Genomic DNA, 16980 nt, shown 5'->3' on the forward strand with positions numbered 1-16980 from the left:
AGCGGCGATGCGGCGGTCGGAGGTCGATGCCAGCCGCGGACCAATCGCCGCGCGTCTTTCACCCGCGACGCGCGGTACGTCCAATGGGAGGAGACTCTGCTCTCTCCGTCCCCATCGGAGCCAATCAGCAGCGAGCCACGGGGCAGTGGGCGGGGCCACCTCCGCGGAACCGAAAGCAAAACCAAAGCGTGGCCGTGAGGGCGGCGCGAGGCGCAGCGACAGCATCGCGACACCGGCACCTCGCCGTGACACCGCCCCACAACGCGGCGCCGCCGTCCCACGGCGGAATGTCGCCATCCCGACACGCAGTGACCCCCTGCCGCACAGCCTGGAGCCGCGTGCTGAGTCACGGTGCTGCTGTGGCTGTTCGTGGAGCTGCTGTGCTGTTGTGGCTGCACTGTGGCTGTTCTGTAGAGCTGCTGTGCTGTTGTGGCTGCACTGTGGCTGTTCTGTAGAGCTGCTGTGCTGCTATGGCTGCACTGTGGCTGTTCTGTAGAGCTGCTGTGCTGTGGTACCTCTGTACTCCAGCTGCCCCATGGTGCAGCACGGTGGTCCCAATGCTACTCCTTGCCCCCCCGGGAGCAATGGGTGTTGTCACCCAGCTGTGGCTCTTTCCCCTATCAGTGCTTCATGCAGTACATTCACTAATAGTGAAACACCCAGGCGTTTTCACTTTGGGGCAGCGCGGGGTTTTCTGGGAAAGCACAGGAAGCGGCGGCTGAGGGCGGGCCGGGGGGCTTCCTGTTCTGTTGCAGACAGCAGCAAAACCATGGAGGCCACCGTGCCCCCAATGTCAGCTCCGCTCTGCCTGGTGCACAACCAGGACTGCAAGCTGTCCCTCAACCCCGCAGCGCTGGCAGTTCTGCGCGGCACCACTCAGCCAGTGGTGGTGGTGGCCATCATTGGGCTTCCTAGAACTGGGAAGTCCTTCCTGATGAAGCGGATGGCACAGAAGTGCACCAGTAAGCCGGGCTGTGGGGGTGGTTCTCTTCATTCTGGGGGCATCTGGGGAGATTTCTGATGGCTCCGTGCTCACAGGCTCCCCACTGGGCAGTGCGGTGCAGAAGCAAACAGAGGGCATTTGGATGTGGTGTCTGCCGCACCCGTGCAAACCTGGTGTGACGCTGGTGCTGCTGGACACCGAGGGGCTGGGAAACCCCTGCAGTGTGAGTGCCGGGGGGGGGGTGTCCCCATACCTCCCCCACACCCCTCCAGATCCCCTCTAACATGGCTGCGGGTGCAGGATGACATCCACAACAACACCTGGATCTTCACGTTGGCGCTGCTGCTTTCCAGCACCCTGGTTTACAACAGCATGCGCACCGACATCCTCACGATGCTGGAGGGCTTGAGGTACGGGGACGGCTGGGAGGGCGGCGAGGTGGGGACAGCGGGGACAGTGTGACAGTGTGAGCAGTGACACGGTGACACGTGCCAACAGTTTGCTGACAGATCTGAAGAATTACGTGCGTGTGCGAGCGCAGGCGGACGGCACAGAGTGGCCAGAAGATGAGTTTGCCCGTGTCTTCCCTGACTTTGTCTGGGTCGTGCGTGACTTCAAGCCGCAGGAGGGCGAGCGGCCCTTCATCGTGGATCAGATACTGCTCCCATGGAACAGTAAGGCAGTCACTGTGCGTCCCCATCTGTCACCGTTTGTCCCTAAGGGCAGAGCACTGCTGACATGCAGCGTCTGAGGCGCAGACTCAGATGTGAATGATCCAAATCCTTTATTGCAGATTCTAACATCCCTTATATACATCTCCAAGCTCCCTCCCATAACTTTCCATCCCTACAACGTGCCCTGAACACTGAAGTCTCCCTCACATTCAGGCAGTAGCGGCCCACACAAATTCTCGTCGGCTCAGAGCCGTGCGTTGCTTCTACTCGCGCTTCTCCAGTCGGGTCATCGTCCCACGGTGGCCCCCAGAAACAGCCTTTGTTCTCACTGTCTTCTTCCACGCCCCATCAAATCTGTAGGGCTCATTCTACAAAAGGAGAAAATCAAGGTGCAGATCTGCCTACGCAACTTCTTCCCCCACCACAAGACATTCGTGCTGGAGCGGCCAGCAGCCAACAGGGACCTGGCACAGCTGGAGCTGCTGCAGGAGGATCAGCTACGGCCACGCTTCAGACAACAGGAGGAGGCCTTCTGCCGGCACATCTGGAAAGAGGCGCCAGTGAAGGTGCTGCTGAACAGCAGCCCGGTGACAGGCAGAAGTGAGCAGTGGTAGCGCGAGGACGGGTGGCACGCGGGGGTTTGTGCGTGGGGGTGACGTGCGACTGTCACCTCTCAGCGCTGGTGCGCCTGGTGGAGGCTTACATGGCAGCCATCAGCACCGGCTCCGTGCTCTGTGTGGAGAGCGTGCACACGGCGGTGACAGAAGCTGAGCACAAGGCGGCGGTGGAGGCGGCGGTGGCCAAATACCAGCGGGGCATGGAGCAGGACCTGGTGCTGCCCACGGCTTCGCTCGACGCGCTGATGGCCGCGCACCAGGACTGGAAGAAACGCGCCATCGCCTTCTTCCTGTCCCAAGCCCTTGACGGCACCGAGCAGCATGACCAGGCACTGCTGATGGTGCGTCACCAGCACGGCGTGGGGATGGGGCTGATTTCTGTGCGCTGAGCGCTGCTTTTTGGCACAGGACAAACTGGAGGCGGCCAAGGAGGAGTTCTGCCGGCGCAACGAGGCAGCGTCGCAGCAGCGATGCCAGGCGGTGCTGAGGGAGCTGTGGGGGGACATGGAGCTCCGCGTGCAGCGTGGGGACTACGTGGCACCGGGGGGGATACGGCTGTTCCAGAAGGACCTGAAGTGTATGCAGGAGGAGTACAAGAGGAGGCCCGACAAGGGCATCAAGGTGAGTGGGGGGTGGGTGCAATGGGGGCGGTGGCGACGCTGTGCCTCACGGTTGTACCGTCAGGAGGAGGAGGTGCTGGAGAAGTTCCTGCGAGTGAAGGGACTGGAGATGATCGAGATGTGGCTGGAAGGGGTGGACCGGCAGTGTAAGGAGGTGCTGGCTGAGGCGAGAGCTGCAACGCAGGCTGTGGAGAAGCAGGTGGAGGAGCACAAGCAGAAGATGGTGCAGTTGACCAAGATGTGGGTCGTCAAGGAGATGCTGGAGCTGCGGGTCCACAGTTTGGAGGAGCAGCAGAAAGAAACGTTGGCTGAGGTGTCTGCAGCCAAGAAGGCGGTGGAGAAGCAGCTGGAGGAGCAGCAGCAGCAGCAGAAAGTGATGTTGGCTGAGGTGACAGCAGTCATGAAGGCTGTGGAGAAGCAGCTGGAAGAGCGCTGGCAGCAGTGGGCGCAGCAGCTGCAGGAGGAGCAGAGCCTCGTGCTGTCTCAACGCCTGGAGGTGAGCGCAGTGCCAGTGCTGTGGATGCTGTGGGTGCTCCCTGGCTGTGGTGCTGTGAGTGCTGTGGGTGCTGTGGGTGCTCTCTGGCTGTGGTGCTGTGGGTGCTGTGGGTGCTCCCTGGCTGTGGGTGCTCTCTGGCTGTGGTGCTGTGGGTGCTTTGGGGTGGTTTCATGCTGGCAGCAGCGCAGTCGATGCGCTGTGGGGTGGTGGCAGCGCGTTGTGGTCGTGCCTTGGAGATGCTCTTGCAGGAACACCGGCATGGTTTGTCCTTGGCACCGTGCTGCAGCCGTGCCACAGAGGTGCTGTGTCGGTCCTGAGCCCGCTCCTCATCCCACAGGAGCTGGAGGTTCGGCTGCAGGAAGGTGGAGCTGAGGCGGCAGCGCTGCAGCAGGTGGAGCTGATGCAGGAGGAGGAGCAGGCAGTGCCTTCCTGGCGCTCCACGCTCTTGAAATTCCTGGACAAAGTGGTCGTGCCCATCCTGATCAGAGTCGTCAACAGTGTGGTGAACAACGCCGCCTAAATGGACTCCTGTAAGCCGTGGAGCGGCCCCCCACCCGCTGCTGCCGCAGTAAATCCAGTGGTGCTGCACAGAAGTTGTCATTTTGGGGCAGCGCAGGGCGCTCTGGGGCAGCACAGATAGCAGGGGGTTGGGGGGGGGGGATTGGACATGGTGATGATTGTGGAATGGTGACAACAGTGACATGGTGACAGTGGTGACAATTGTTGTGTGATAACGGCAGTGACACAAAGGCTCCGCCCCCCCCCTGGGATCAGTAAGGGGTGAGGGGTGGGGGTACCTCAGGCCACGCTCCTATGGGATGGTTGGAGAGGATCCATCCCCCATGGGATAACATGGGGAAAACGTGGGGGTGCAGGGGGACGTGGAGGAGGAACGCATGGACACGATGAGAGTTCCTTGGGGACAGAGTGGGGAGGGGAGGAGCACAGGGACCTTTGGGGACACTGCGACACTGACCTGAGGGACCCAAGGGGGCTGTGATACCATCCCCAGACTGCCCCAGAACGGTCCCAAAATGTCAACTATCTGTCAGCCGTTACACCAGCGACCTTCTGGGTCTCCAGGGCACGCTGCTGGCTCCCTGTTGGCCACCAGGTCCCCAAGGGTCTCCACAGAGCTCCTTTCCAGCAGCTCAGCCCGACCCGCGCTGATGATGGGGTCGTTCTTCCCCACATGCTGGGCTTTACAGCTGCCCACGTTGAACCTCGCCGGGTTCCTCCCTGCCTGCCCAGCTCCCCCGAGTGGCAGCACGGCGCTCTGCTGCGTCAGCCGCTGCTCCCTGCTTCGGGCCATCGGCAGACTTACAGGGGGTGGATTCCTTCCCTTCCTCTGGGGCACTCATGAAGATGTTGAACAAGAGACCCAGCACGACCTGAGGAGGTTCTGCCAGTTTGGCTCCGTTTTTGCTGGTGGTGGCATTCGAGTTGCTCACAGTGGTGCTCAGGATGCTGGCTGCAGAGTCCCGGCTGCTGGTGGCAGCACTGAGGATGGGGACGCGCTGATGGGACATCCCAAACTTAGGGGTTATTTTATACAAACAACAGCACAGTAAAGCCATGTTTGTTTTACCCATTGCAGTGTTTATTGAGCTGCAGTGTGCAGCACGTGGGAGTGTCTTTGGTCCCCGGTGTCCCCACAGTGCTGGGCAGGGGGGGCCCTACAGGTCACGTCCGAGCCGCTCGATCTCATCCAGGAAGAAGTCGAGGTCAGCCCTGGTGACAGCAGGGCTGGTGATGATCTGCCGGAAGAAGTTGGGCCTGGCGCCATGGGGCTGGTAGCCCACCATCATGGAGCCCTCCTTCATCATCCTCTCCTTGATGGCGGGGGCCACCTGCAGGGGGATGGAAGCTGGGGGTCTGCGTGGGGGACAGGCGCTGGGCAGAAGGGGGGACCCTCAGATCCCACGCTCACCTTCCCCAAACGAGGCCCGAAATCAGCGCAGCCCTGTCGGCCCCGCAGGCTGGGGGGCACAAACCAGAAGCAGAGGTTGAGGAATTCGGGCTGTGGAGGAAGGAGAGCGGGGGGAACAGCATTGGGGGCTCCGTTCTGGGAGCTGCTGCGCACCCCAAAGGGGCTCGCGGGGTGATGCTCCCTGCTGCCCCCATCTGTGGGGCCTCACCCCCCCCTTCCCGCGGGGCACAGCGGCGCATCGCAGCCTACCTCCAGCACCAGCTGGAAGCCGTCGCGTCTCTTCACTTCCGCGGTCAAGTAGCTGGGAACGGAGAGGAGCGTGAGCACCCGGTGGTGGCACCTGGTGGTGGCATCCGGCAGCGGCTGCTGCGCTCACCGGGTGCAGGCGAAGGCTCTGTCCACGCGCTGCTCCAGCCCTTCGGTCCCCACCGCCTTCCAGAGCAGCCAGAGCTTGAAGCAGTCGACGCGGCGGCCGCACTGCACCGTCTTGTCCCCGGTGTCGAACGTCACGTCGTAGAATTTGTCAGCCTGGAAGAGGTACGTGGCGCCCGTCCCGTGGCAGCGCTGCAGCAGCCCCTGTGGGAGACGGGGGTCAAAGTGTGGCTGTATGGGGTTCCCAGGGGTCCCCAAGGGTCTCAAAGGGATGCGAGGGATTCCCAGGGGGTCCTGGTGGGGAATGATGGAGGATCCCAGAAGATCTGAGGGGGTCCTAGGGGTTCCCTGCGGGTCTGCTTGGGGTCCTGGAAGGTTCTGAGGGGGTCTTGGGTGAGTTCTGTGAGTTCCCAGTTGAGTTCTGATGGCATTCAAGGGATGCTAGGATGTCCCAGGGGGGTCCTGTTGGGATCTAGAGGGGCTCTGATGAGTTCCTATTGGGGACCTGAGAAGGACTGCAGGGCATAACAGGGTGGTGCCAAAGGGGCCAAGGGGTCCCAGTGGGCTCCAAAAGGCTCCTGTTGGGGTCTCAAGGGGATCCTGGTGGCATTCTGGGCAGGTCCCAGGAAGTTACAGTGAGTTCCAAGGGGTCTCGGGGCATCCCAAGAAGTTCCCAGTGGGTTCCAAAGGGTTCCAAGGGAGTTTCTGTACGGTCTGAGAGACTACAAAAGGTTCCAGGGGGCTCCCAGTGGGGTCCTGAGGAATCCAGAGGGGGGCCCTGATGGGATCCCAGCAGCCGTGGGACTCACAGAGTCATCTCGGAGCAGGAAGGCCGAGCACTGCAGCCCCACCGTCAGCATCTTGTGGGGGTTCCAAGCCACCGAATCAGCCCTACAGTGAGGAGAGGGTTGGGGGGCTCCACAGGAAGCGGTTCTGTGTCCCCACAAAACACCTCCTGCAGCCCTTTGGAGGTACCTCTCGATGCCGGCCAGGAGGTGCCGATGCTTCCTGGAGAGCAGCGCGCTCCCACCCCAGGCGGCCTGTGGGGCAGAGCAGGGTGGGTGCAGGGGGAAGCAGGGCTGGGGGTGCACAGCAGGGCCCCCCCCCCCCCCCAGCACTCACATCCACGTGCAGCCACAGGCCGTGGCGCTGGCACACGTCTGCCACCGGGCCCAGCGGGTCGAAGGCGCCCAGCACGGTGGTGCCAGAGGTGGCGCTGACAAAGAATGGCACGGCACCCTGGGGGGATGGGGGACATCAGTCGGGGTCAGGGGATGGCACATGGGGCCGGGGGTCCCCTGGCAGCCATCCTTCCCCTGGCCTCACCTCACTTTTCGCCCTCTCGATCTCCTTCTCCAGCTCCTTGGGGATCATCTTCCCCCTGAGGGATGCAGGGGTCAGCAGAGGGGCCAGGGGTCCCAGCACAACCCCAGCATTAACCCAGGGCGACCCCGGAGCTCCCACCTCTCATCTGCACGCACCAGGACGACGTTGTCAGTGCCGATGCCCAGGAAGGCGGCTCCTTTCTGGATGGAGTAGTGGCACTGCGGGGACAGAGGGCTCAGGGCGCTGCTCCCACTGCCACCCCCACCTGCACCCATCGCCGTGCCCACCTCCTCTGAGGCAAAGAGCACCAGGCGTGGCAGCGCCCGGCCGCCCTGCTGACGGCTCTCGGGGAAGCGCTGGAAGCGGGCCACGTTCATGGCGTACATGTTGGAGATGGAGCCCCCTGCCCAGGCACAAGGACAGCAGCGTTGACGTTGAGGACGTGCCTGGAGCTGGGGGTCCCACAGCAGCCTCCCCCCTCACCGGGGCAGAAGATGCCGTCGCCGCTGTTCCAGCCCACCAGCTCTCTCAGCTTGGCCAGCACCACCTCCTCCATCAGCACAAACACCGGGGCGATCTCATAGGTGTACCTGGGGGTACAGCGAGGGGAGGGGGGGGGTGAAGCCGCTCCTTGAAGTGAGACCCCCCCACCTGCACCCCCAGGCACGCACTGGCTGGTGTTGAGGGTCTCGGTGAGCAGGCGTCCAGCCAGAGCGTGGTGGTCCAGGCCTGAGAAGAGCTGGTTGAAGAAGCGAGGGTGGCCTGGGGGGGGGGATTGACAGGGGTGTCAGTGGATGGAGGGGCTGAGAGACACCACACCAGTGGTGATGGTGACACGGTCCATTGGGGACATGGCTGCCAGAGGAAAAGATCGCCTGGGAGGGAGCCTGCCACTGCTGTGTGGGCAGCAGAGAGGTGAATCATCGAATCATCGAATCACCAAGGTTGGAAAAGACCTCCAAGCTCATCCGGTCCAACCGTTCCCCCATTCCCAACAGCTCCCACTGAACCCCGTCCCTCAACACAACATCCAGCCTTTCCTTGAACACCCCCAGGCTCGGTGACTCCACCACCTCCCTGGGCATCCATTGCAGGTGAATGGGGCTGCTGGGGCCCATCGGGGTGGCAGAGACACGAACAGCACTGCTGGGACCCAGCTGGGTGTCAGGGACACGAGTAGAGCTGCTGGGAGCCGCGTGGTGGCGGGGACACGAGTGGAGCTGCTGCGACCTTTGTGCGGAGGGACCAGGGCTGCTGGACCCGTGATCTCGGGATCGGGTGGGGATGGGGAGGAGGGAGGACCGCGGGGGCTCCCAGTTCTCACAGGTCTTCACGCTGTAGCGGATGACGTCCCGGCAGCGCTCCAGCAGGCGGCCCGCCGGCTCCCCGCGGCTCCGCAGCTCCAGGTCCAGCAGCTCCCGCAGCTCCTGGGGCTCCTTCCATTCACAGACCTGCGGGCAGCGCCCGGCCCTCAGCCCCCGGCCGAGAGCCCCCCGCCCCCCGTTTCCCCCCCCCACGCTCCCACCTTCTGAGCCGCGTCCGTGCCTCTCCTGACCGCCTCCTCCAGCAGCACCTCAAAGGCAGCACGCAGGAATTCCTCCCCGGCCGCCCCGTCCACCGCCGGCCGCTCCAGCTCGCCGTGCTCCGCCATCGCGGCGCGGCCCCGCGGGTCGGGGTCACCTCGGCGTGTCTCCCTTAATGGGGTCGAAGCCCCCCCCCCCCCCCGCTCCCTTTCTCCCCCTCACCCAAACGCGGCGATCTCCGCTGTTTCCCAGCGGTGCCCTCTGTGCGCGCGGGGACAAAGTCTGCAGCGCCGCCGGCACCGGCTGACAGCGGGGCTGCGTCCCGGGGAGGGGTCAGAGAGCTGCCAGGCCGTCCCAGCGCCCTCAGTGTGTGCATGGGGGGGCCGGCTGAGTTCTGCTGCATCCGCTGCCCCCGGCCTGGCGCAAAGGGGACAGCGGTGGCCCGGGGGGCTCTGGGGAAATGGAATCGAGCAGGTTTGCTGATGACACCCAGCTGAGCGGCTGGAAGGAAGGAATGGCGTTCAGAGGGACCTCGAGAGGCTGGGAAGGTGGGCAGGGTGAAGCTGATGAGGTTCAGCACGGCCAAGGGCAGAGTTTGGCACTTGGGCTGGAGGAATGGCAGGCATCCATAGAGATGGAAGGAGATCCTTGAGAGCAGCCCTGCACAGAAGGACCTGGGGGTCCCGAGGGATGAGAAGCTGAACGTGAGCCAGCAGTGTGTGACTGCAGCTCGGAAAGCAAATGGGATCCTGGGCTCCATCAGCACAAGGGTGGCAGCAGGGATCGTCCCCCTCTGCTCTGCTCTTGTGAGGCCCCATCTGCAGCACTGCGTCCAGGGCTGGAGCCCCCAGGACAGGAAAGGCAGGGAGCTGTTGGAGAGGGTCCAGAGGAGCTGGAGATGAGCAGGGGACTGGAGCAGCTCCCTGCAAAGCCAGGCTGAGGGAGCTGGGCTCGTTCAGCCTGGAGAAGAGAAGCTGGGGCTGAGCTGAGTGCAGCCTGCAGTGCCTGAAGGGAGCCTGCAGACAGGAGGGGAGGCAGCTCTGTGAAAGGGGAGATGAGAGCAGGACGAGGGGAAATGGTTGGAGGTTGAGGGAGGGCAGATGGAGGTTGGATGTCAGGGAAGTTGTGTGCTGTGAGAGCGGTGAGGGGCTGAACAGCTGCCCAGAGAGGCTGTGATGCCCCGTCCATCCCTGGAGGTGTCGGAGGCCAGGCTGGATGGGGCCCTGGGCAGCCTGGGCTGCTGTGAAATGTGGAGGTTGGTGGCCCTGCATGGCACAGGGGGGTTGGAGCTCCGTGATCCTGGAGCTCCCTTCCAACCCAACCGTTCTGTGATTCTATGAACTCCCCTGATCCGTCCTGCAGCGCTGGGCCTGCCGGCAGGGGATGAGCAGCCTCCATCCCAGCCCCAAACTAAAACAAAAGGGCCGCGAGGAACCGGGAGGGACACAAAGCCTGGGGGTCACAGAGGGACGGGAGGGGGGACGAGAAGGCCGCGGCTGTGAGAGGCAATTAGGGGGCGGGGAACGACTTCCCGAGGGCCGGTAGCGGGAGGAAGGACCCCCGTCTCCCCTCCGGGGGCAACACCGGGGAAGGACCCCCCAGCCAGGACCGCCCCGCTGCCACCCGCCCTCGGTCGCCCAGGCAACTCCCGCCCGGCCTCAAAATGGCGGCTCCGCGCTCCGCCTCATGGCGCGGCGCTGCGCATGCGCGATGCCGCCCCCGCTCTCCAGGCTCCTCGCCGGAAGTGCTGGAGGAGGCGGAGGGGAGGGGCGGACGCTTCCGGTTCCGGGTCAGCGGCGGCGGCCGGAGAAGGGGGGCCGCGGTTGTCGGTGCGGTGCCGGGGCGGCGCGGAGCGGCACGGGGAGGGCCCGCGGCAGGTACAGGCCCCGCGGAGCCCTGCTCGGCCCCGGAGGTGGGGGCGGCCCCGGAGATACGGCTACGGGGCGGGGCGGGGCGGGGGGGAACCGGGGGATGGGGGGCGCCTCCGCCGGCCCCGCCCCCACCCACCGGGAGGCACCGGGATGGGAGCAGTGGGAGGGGCGCCGGGACGGGGAGGGGCGGCGGCGGGCGTTCCCCAGCCCCGCTCCCCGGTTGGGGCCTGCACTGCATGCCCCTCCCCCAACCGTCCGGGCTCGCCCCCCCGCCCCCTCAATAACGGGGTTACCTCCCCGCATTGTGTCCCCGTCGGTCGCCTCCCCCCTGTGTTGCACTTCTCCGACCGGTCGCCCCGACCCCCGGTATGCGTCCCCCGTGTCACCCCCTCCCAGAAACGTCCTCGTCTGTCACCCCCCCGCCCCACAATGTTCCCCAGGGTCCTCCTCGTGCCTCTCCACTACAAAACGTTCCCTTCTATCCCTTCCCACCCAAGCACCCCCCTCGAGGTGTCCCCCATGTCACCTCCCCCACAAGTCCCCCAAAAGCGTCTCCACGTCTCCTCGCACACCCCTGAGACCCCCCCACGATGTCACTTCTCTCCACCACTCACCCCATTGTCGTCCTCCCCCTTCTTTGCCACCCGTCACCCTGAGACCCTTCCCCACTGCCACCCTCACACCTGTGTGGCATCGTCCCCTCCCTATTTACCCCCACACCCCATATCATCCCCCTGATACTCCCCATGACCCCCCCCCACACCCCAATACTCAACGCCCCCCCCCCAGCCCTTGGTCATACCCCATATCACCTTGCCAGCCCCCTTTTGCCATTTACCTCCCACCAGGGGGGTTCCTCACCCCAGGCTGAGGACACAGCGCCGTTTCCTTCCCCCAGGCCAAGACTCACAGCAACATCTTCCTCCCGGAGTCGGGGGGGGGGGACCGGGGATGTCCCCTCGCTGAGGACAAACGCCGTCCCCTCCCACCCGCCGCCGCCCCCCCCCACAGCCGGGGGGGTGACGAGGAGGACAGCAGCCACCGGCCGCCCGATCCCGGCGCGATGTCGGCGAAGTGGAGGGTACTGGGCAAGGCCGGCCAAAAAAAAATGATTAACTGAAACCAAAGTTATATAAATCCCGGCTTTCTAACGGTAAAATCCTTCCCTGGGAGAGCCGTTAAGGCCAAAGGATTGTTACAATCCCTTTGTCGAGGACAGACAGACAGACCCAAGATGGCTCAGGTAATGAGCCCCACTGCTCCCACCCATACCCCGAGACCACTGCAGCCCCCGGGGCCCCCGGGCGTCCCCATATCCGCCCCCCCCCATCTCCACCGCCGCCCACCCATTAGCGATTAGGTCCTCGGTTAATTGATCTGCACTTTGGGCGGGCTCGGGCTGCAGCGGGACGGCTTCTGCAGCTCGCCGGCCTCGTGAGTTGTTCTGCTTTCTTTTCTATCCCTCCCCCACCCCCTCGTCGTCCCTCCCCCCAAATCCAGGCGAGCCTGCTGGCGTGCGAGGGGCTCTCCGGCGTCTGCCTGGTGCCCACGGTGGCCAGCAAGAAGATGATGCGAAGCAGAGCTCAAAGCAGGCGGAGGGCAGGGAAAGGGGCAGCAGCCCCGACGTGCTGGTATGGCGTGGGGGGAGCGGGTCGGGTGCTGTGACCCCCTGGAGGAATTGGGGGGCGAGGGGGGGGAGGGGGGCAGCTCACTGTGGGGTTTTGGGTTTTGCGTGCCAAGGCACTGCGTCAGGATGGGGAGAAATCCCGCAGCCGAAAGGAGGAGGAGACGGCGGAGGCGTCGCAGCCCAAAAAGTCCATTAAGAAGGCAGGTTGGGGTTGGGGTTGGGATGAGGGGTTGGGGTTGGGGTTGGGGTTGGGGGGGGCGGCCCGCCCTGGGACTGTGGGTCAGGGGGGCTGACGGGGCCGCCCCCCCCCCTGCCCTGCAGGTGGTGGTGATCAAGCAGAACTGCTCCTTCCAGCTGAGGATCCACAAGAACTTCATCTGCGAGCAGTGCTGCGGGGCGTTCCGCAGCAGTTACCCACCTCAAGAGGCACATCCTCATCCACACCGGTAAGGGGGAGCCCCAGGTCGTCCTCGGCGGGGATGAGGGGCACCCCAAAATTGTCCCCCTGGTGCTTGGGGGCGCCCTGAGTCATCTGCAGCAGTGAGGGATGCCCCGAAATCATCTGTAGAGGAGCAGGGAGCGCCCTAAAATACCCCCAGTGGTGAGAGGCACCCTGAAAATCATCCGCTGCGGGGAACGTGTACCCACACATCATCCCCTGTGATGGGGGGGGGTACCTAAAAACAAATCCCTGGTGGGTGAAGCACCCAAAAAAGCAGGTGGTGAGGAGCAGCCAGGAGTGCCTGCAGTGCAGTGCAGGCAGCCCGAAATGCCCACAGCTCTGACAGCTGCCCTGCAGTCGCTGTCATTGGGCTGAAAGCTCCACGCTGCTCGAGGTGCCCGGAAAGCCGCTCTCTCTGGGGGCGACGTGTTGCCTGAACCCCCCCCCCAACCCCCCCGCTCGGAGGGGCCGCCCAGAAAATGCCATCACGTTGCTGCAGCCCACCCAGGACCCGGCTCTGTGCCGCGCGTTAATTACCGTGCTCATTAGGGAGGTGGAGGAGCGGGAGCGGCAGAGCTCCCAGCAGGGGGAGATGTGGGGCTGGAGGGGGGGGACGTGGGACGCGAGGCGGCAACGGGACGCGGGGGGGGCGGGAGAGGCGTGAGGCAGCGGGGCTCGTGGGGCAGCGGGGGCTCGTGGGGAAGGGGGTCACGGGGTGTTTGGGGGGCGGGGAGGGGAGCGGGGGGCCACGGGACGCTCCCGGTGACGGCGTCCCCGCGCTGCCCCCAGGCGAGAAGCCCTTCGAGTGCGACGTGTGCGACATGCGCTTCATCCAGAAGTACCACCTGGAGCGCCACAAGCGCGTCCACAGCGGCGAGAAGCCCTACCAGTGCGAGCGCTGCATGCAGGTACGGGGGGGGACCTGGGGGGGGGGCACGGCTGTCGCCCCGCCGCGCTCCTCACCTCCTCCCCCTGCCCCCCAGAGCTTCTCCCGCACAGACCGGCTGCTGCGACACAAGCGCATGTGCCAAGGCTGCCAGACCAAAGGCCCCGAGGCGCAGCTGCTGCTGTAGGGCCGAGCGCTGGGGGGCGGCCGTGTCCCCCCCCGAGCCGCTCCCGGACTTCCCGACCAGGTCCCGACACTGTACATAGGCTGAGGATGAGTTGGAACCCTTCTCCCGCGCAACGGCAGCGGGCGGGGGGGCGGCTCTGCCCACCCCCCTGCCTCGAGACCCCCCCCCCCACCGCCCCGTCCCGGCTCCGCCGTTGCCTCTCGGATCGGCTCCGAGTTGGGGGGGGGAGCGCCTCCAGAACGGCCCCCAGCCCACAGGAAGGACGTGGGGTGGGGTGGAGGCCCCCCCCCTCCCCCCAGCTTCCCCCAGTTTGCGAGAAAAGAGAAGCAGAAGGCAGAGCAGCCCCCCCCCCCCCTCCCTCCTTCACGCCCCCCCTCTTCCTCCTCCCCCCGGCTCTTGGGGCTGTGGCACTTTTCCTTCTCGTTCTTTTTTGCCCTTTTCTGTGCCATTTCACCCCCATCACCTCTGCCTTCGGGGGGAAGGGAGGGGGGGGGCTCAAATCCACCCTGACCCCCCCCCCAGCCCCCCCAAAGCCATCACAGCAGGGACAGGGAGAGCGTGGGCAGCCCTGCAGCTGAGGACTTACGAGGGTCCCCCCCCCCGTGAAGGGGTTCCCCCCCGGTGTCACTGCAGCCTCACCCCCTTCGCCTGCCGCTAAAAGCAAACGGAACTGCTGGGAATGGATGGGGGGGGGGGGGGGGGGGCAAAAAGGGAGGGGAGCGCGGGCGGAAGCTTCACCCCAACCTGAAACCCTAGAGCGGGAAGAGTCGAGCCTCGGGGCCGTTCCCACGGGTGGGGGCGGAAAGGGACCCAGCGGCCCCACTGCTGTCCCATGGTGTCCCCATGGTGTCATCGTCCCGCGGCACCGCTGGGGGGGCCGGGGAGGGGGGGTCCTCTGGGGACACGGGAACCCCCCCCCCCCCCCCCCCCGGTGCAGCCATAGCGCCGGCACTGCGCCGGATCAGTGTGGGCTGGGGTCACCCCAAACCCCCCTGGGGGCTTCATGAACTGTGGGGGGGGGGGGAACAAGGAAGGGGAACGAAGCCCCCTGCCCGCACCGACCCCCCCCCATTACCCCCCCCCCCCCATGCTGCCTGGAAAGCCCCACGGCTTCATTCTTCTGTTTTTGTTCGTTCGTTTTTTTTGGGGGGGGGGGGGTTGATATTGTTTTTAATATACTTATTTTGCTATGGGGGGAAGGGAAGGATTTGGGGTGGGGGGGGGAGTGGGGGCCGGGAAGGGGGGCGGAGGGGGAGGGGAAGGGGGGGGGGGCGTCACTTTTAAGCTGTAGTTTTTATAAGATGTCATAAAGTCGTCTCTTTTTACCAGTAGCGTGGGTGTCGGTCCTTGGTGGCGTTCGTTAGGGTATTTAAATAAACGTCGTTCTCCTTTTCTACCCTCGGCTCTGCTTCTCGGTTTGGGGGGAGCCCCCAGCGGTGTCCAACCCCCCCCCTTGTCCATCTCCCCCCTCCCCGCCCCTCCGGGCACTGTAGGGACATTGCGGAGTCACTGCGGGGTCCCGGCGGCGCCGTCCCCGTTGTCACCCCCGAGGTAGTTGGGGTTGACGGTGGTGGTGGTCGCGCTCCTGAACAAAGGGTTGTCCTGGGGGAGGGGGGGGGGGGAACGGAGACACAGATGGCGTCACACCGCTCGGTCCGGACCCCCACCGTCCCTCCCTCCCCCCCCCCAGGGTTGGGGTCGCTCACCTGATCCCACGTGGCTCGGAGCCGCTCTCTCTCGAAGCGCCGGAACCTCGCGGCGGTCGTGAAGCTCCACGGAGACGCGGCCCCACGCGGCCACCAGCAGCAGCCCCGCCGCCACCAGACCGCCGCCACCTCACCGCCACCAGCAGCGGGGACTGCAGCAGCGGGGCTGCGGATGGGGTCAGCGCGGCGCCAGCCTCCCCCCCGTCACCGGCCGGGGGCACCAGGACCCATCCCACGGGGACCGGGAGCTCCACGACCCACCCTACGGGGTCCCGCCCCCCTCGGGGTCACTTGGGTGCCGGGAGCCCCTCCACCCATCCGCGAGGTCCCAAGGGTCCCTTGGGGTGCTGAGACCCCCGGCCGCGGGGTGCTTTACGGTTGGGGGGTCCCACGTATGGGGTCGCTGCGGTTTGGGGTCCCCGCGAGGTGGGGGCTCCACACACTCACCTTCCTCAGCCCACACGGTGATGGCGACGTCCCCCCCTTCCTCGTCGTAGTCCCCGTCCCCGCGCCCCACCAGGAACCACGAGGAGGCGGCCGTCGGGGGTTCGCCTCCCGGCACAGCGCGGCGCCGGGGGCGCGGGGGGGGGCAGCACCGCAGCGCCGTCCCGTTGCACGCGTGGCTGCAGTTCCCCCCGCAGCGGACCCCCGCCCGATAGGCAGCGCAGTCCGCGCAGTCCCTGAGCCGGAAGGACTCCCCGTGAGGGCGCCGACCCGCGGCGTCCCGCGTCCCCATCCCACCCCGTCCGCGCTCCCCCCCGCCACCCATCCCCGTATCCTCGCTTCCTCGCACCCGTAACGCCCCGCACCCCCCGGCTCAGCTCACCGCAGCCTCACGCAGCTCCCGGCGCAGTTCGGGCCAGCGCTCGCACAGCGTCCCGACGAACCCAGCGCCGGCAGCGGCAGCGCCCGCACTCGCAGCGTCCGTTCCCGCTGCATTCGATGCCGTCCCGCACGCAGGCCGTCCCGCGCCAGGGGACACCCGCAACCGCGGCCGCCGAACCCCGGGGCGGCACCGGCAGCGCCCGCACTCGCATTCTCCCCGCTGCTCTCCTGGGAGCGGAGGAACAGCGCGTGGGGATGCGGGGCGAGGGGCTACGGGGGGGGGTGGGGGGGTGCGAGGCTCGGGGGAACGGATTCGGGGCTGGGGGCGAGAGATGGAAGCCGAAGGATGGGGATCCCGGGCTGGGGGCGGGACCCAGAGAAAGGGACCCGAAAGATGTGGAAGGGATCGGCGGGGCGAGAGACAAAGAACTGGACGGGAATGGGACCCGACGGGACGGGGAGGAGGACGGGGAGCCGGGGGACGGGACCCAGGGGATGGGACGGTGGGGACAGGACCCCTACGCACGGGACCCCTGCCCACCTCCGCACGGCAGCCCCTCGTGCCGCTCGCACGCCCCCTCCTCGCACTGGCAGAAGCGGCCGCTCAGCCCCGGGGGGGGCAGCGACAAGCCCCGCAGACGCAGCGTCCCTCCCGCTGCAGGGGGGGCGCCGTGCTGTTCTCGGGTCGGCAGCCCCCCTCCAACTCCTCCGGCCCTTCGCATTCACAGCGGCTGCCGCGGCGGCCACCGGGGCACCTTGGGGGGCGAAGGGGGGGGGGGTGGTCGAGGTCACCCCAGGTGCCCCCCCCGCGACCCATCCCACTGCCCCACTCCTCACCCCCCACCACGTCACCTCATTGACCCCCACACACATCCCCGGTGCCACAACCCCCCGCACTGACCCCCACTCCACCTGTTGCCCCCCCACCCCCACCC

At 66.0% G+C, this 16980-nt stretch overlaps 4 protein-coding genes across 7 annotated transcripts; 2 read left to right on the forward strand and 2 right to left on the reverse strand.

Annotated features, from left to right (window-relative positions):
- Positions 1-175: 175 nt before the first annotated feature.
- On the forward strand, positions 176-4903 carry LOC125685497 (guanylate-binding protein 1-like). 2 transcript variants are annotated; one of them, XM_048928559.1, is made up of 10 exons: positions 176-962; positions 1039-1166; positions 1244-1353; positions 1442-1617; positions 1978-2217; positions 2295-2575; positions 2643-2855; positions 2919-3350; positions 3688-3880; positions 4434-4903. In XM_048928559.1, the coding sequence occupies exons 1-9, from the start codon at positions 536-538 to the stop codon at positions 3868-3870; spliced, it is 2190 nt and encodes a 729-aa protein (XP_048784516.1). In that variant the 5' UTR covers positions 176-535; the 3' UTR covers positions 3871-3880; positions 4434-4903. The 2 variants fall into 2 exon arrangements, with proteins under 2 accessions (XP_048784516.1, XP_048784514.1); XM_048928557.1 differs by having other exon boundaries at positions 177-962; positions 3688-4903.
- A 78-nt stretch (positions 4904-4981) lies between these two features.
- On the reverse strand, positions 4982-8713 carry CSAD (cysteine sulfinic acid decarboxylase). Of its 3 annotated transcripts, XM_048928563.1 has the most exons (14): positions 8504-8713; positions 8303-8429; positions 7650-7740; positions 7462-7568; positions 7266-7381; positions 7117-7196; positions 6979-7033; positions 6775-6891; positions 6628-6692; positions 6462-6543; positions 5657-5856; positions 5530-5581; positions 5281-5370; positions 4983-5200 (listed from the first exon to the last, which is right to left on the reverse strand). In XM_048928563.1, exons 1-14 carry the CDS (start codon positions 8627-8629, stop codon positions 5027-5029), a joined length of 1482 nt encoding a protein of 493 aa, XP_048784520.1. In that variant the 5' UTR covers positions 8630-8713; the 3' UTR covers positions 4983-5026. The 3 variants fall into 3 exon arrangements, with proteins under 3 accessions (XP_048784522.1, XP_048784520.1, XP_048784521.1); XM_048928564.1 differs by lacking the exon at positions 8504-8713 and having other exon boundaries at positions 7650-8208; positions 8303-8411; XM_048928565.1 differs by lacking the exons at positions 7462-7568; positions 7650-7740; positions 8303-8429; positions 8504-8713 and having other exon boundaries at positions 4982-5200; positions 7134-7196; positions 7266-7308.
- A 3153-nt stretch (positions 8714-11866) lies between these two features.
- ZNF740 (zinc finger protein 740) lies at positions 11867-13852 on the forward strand (the record flags this gene model as incomplete). The annotated part of the gene is given in 7 exon segments (XM_048928379.1): positions 11867-11948; positions 11951-12003; positions 12113-12199; positions 12321-12413; positions 12415-12445; positions 13231-13349; positions 13425-13852. Coding segments are annotated over 7 exon segments (555 nt in total), but the record flags the coding sequence as incomplete, so codon positions are not given.
- Positions 13853-14991: 1139 nt separating this feature from the next.
- Positions 14992-16902, reverse strand: ITGB7 (integrin subunit beta 7). Its single transcript, XM_048928380.1, is given in 15 exon segments — positions 14992-15116; positions 15221-15265; positions 15267-15347; positions 15349-15386; positions 15668-15743; positions 15745-15815; positions 15818-15900; positions 16047-16078; positions 16080-16112; positions 16114-16179; positions 16181-16228; positions 16230-16273; positions 16587-16662; positions 16665-16800; positions 16898-16902. Coding segments are annotated over 15 exon segments (930 nt in total). The 3' UTR covers positions 14992-15020.
- Between the last annotated feature and the right edge of the window lie 78 nt (positions 16903-16980).

Source organism: Lagopus muta, chromosome 28 (assembly GCF_023343835.1).
Source record: "Lagopus muta isolate bLagMut1 chromosome 28, bLagMut1 primary, whole genome shotgun sequence".
Classification (NCBI taxonomy): domain Eukaryota; kingdom Metazoa; phylum Chordata; class Aves; order Galliformes; family Phasianidae; genus Lagopus; species Lagopus muta.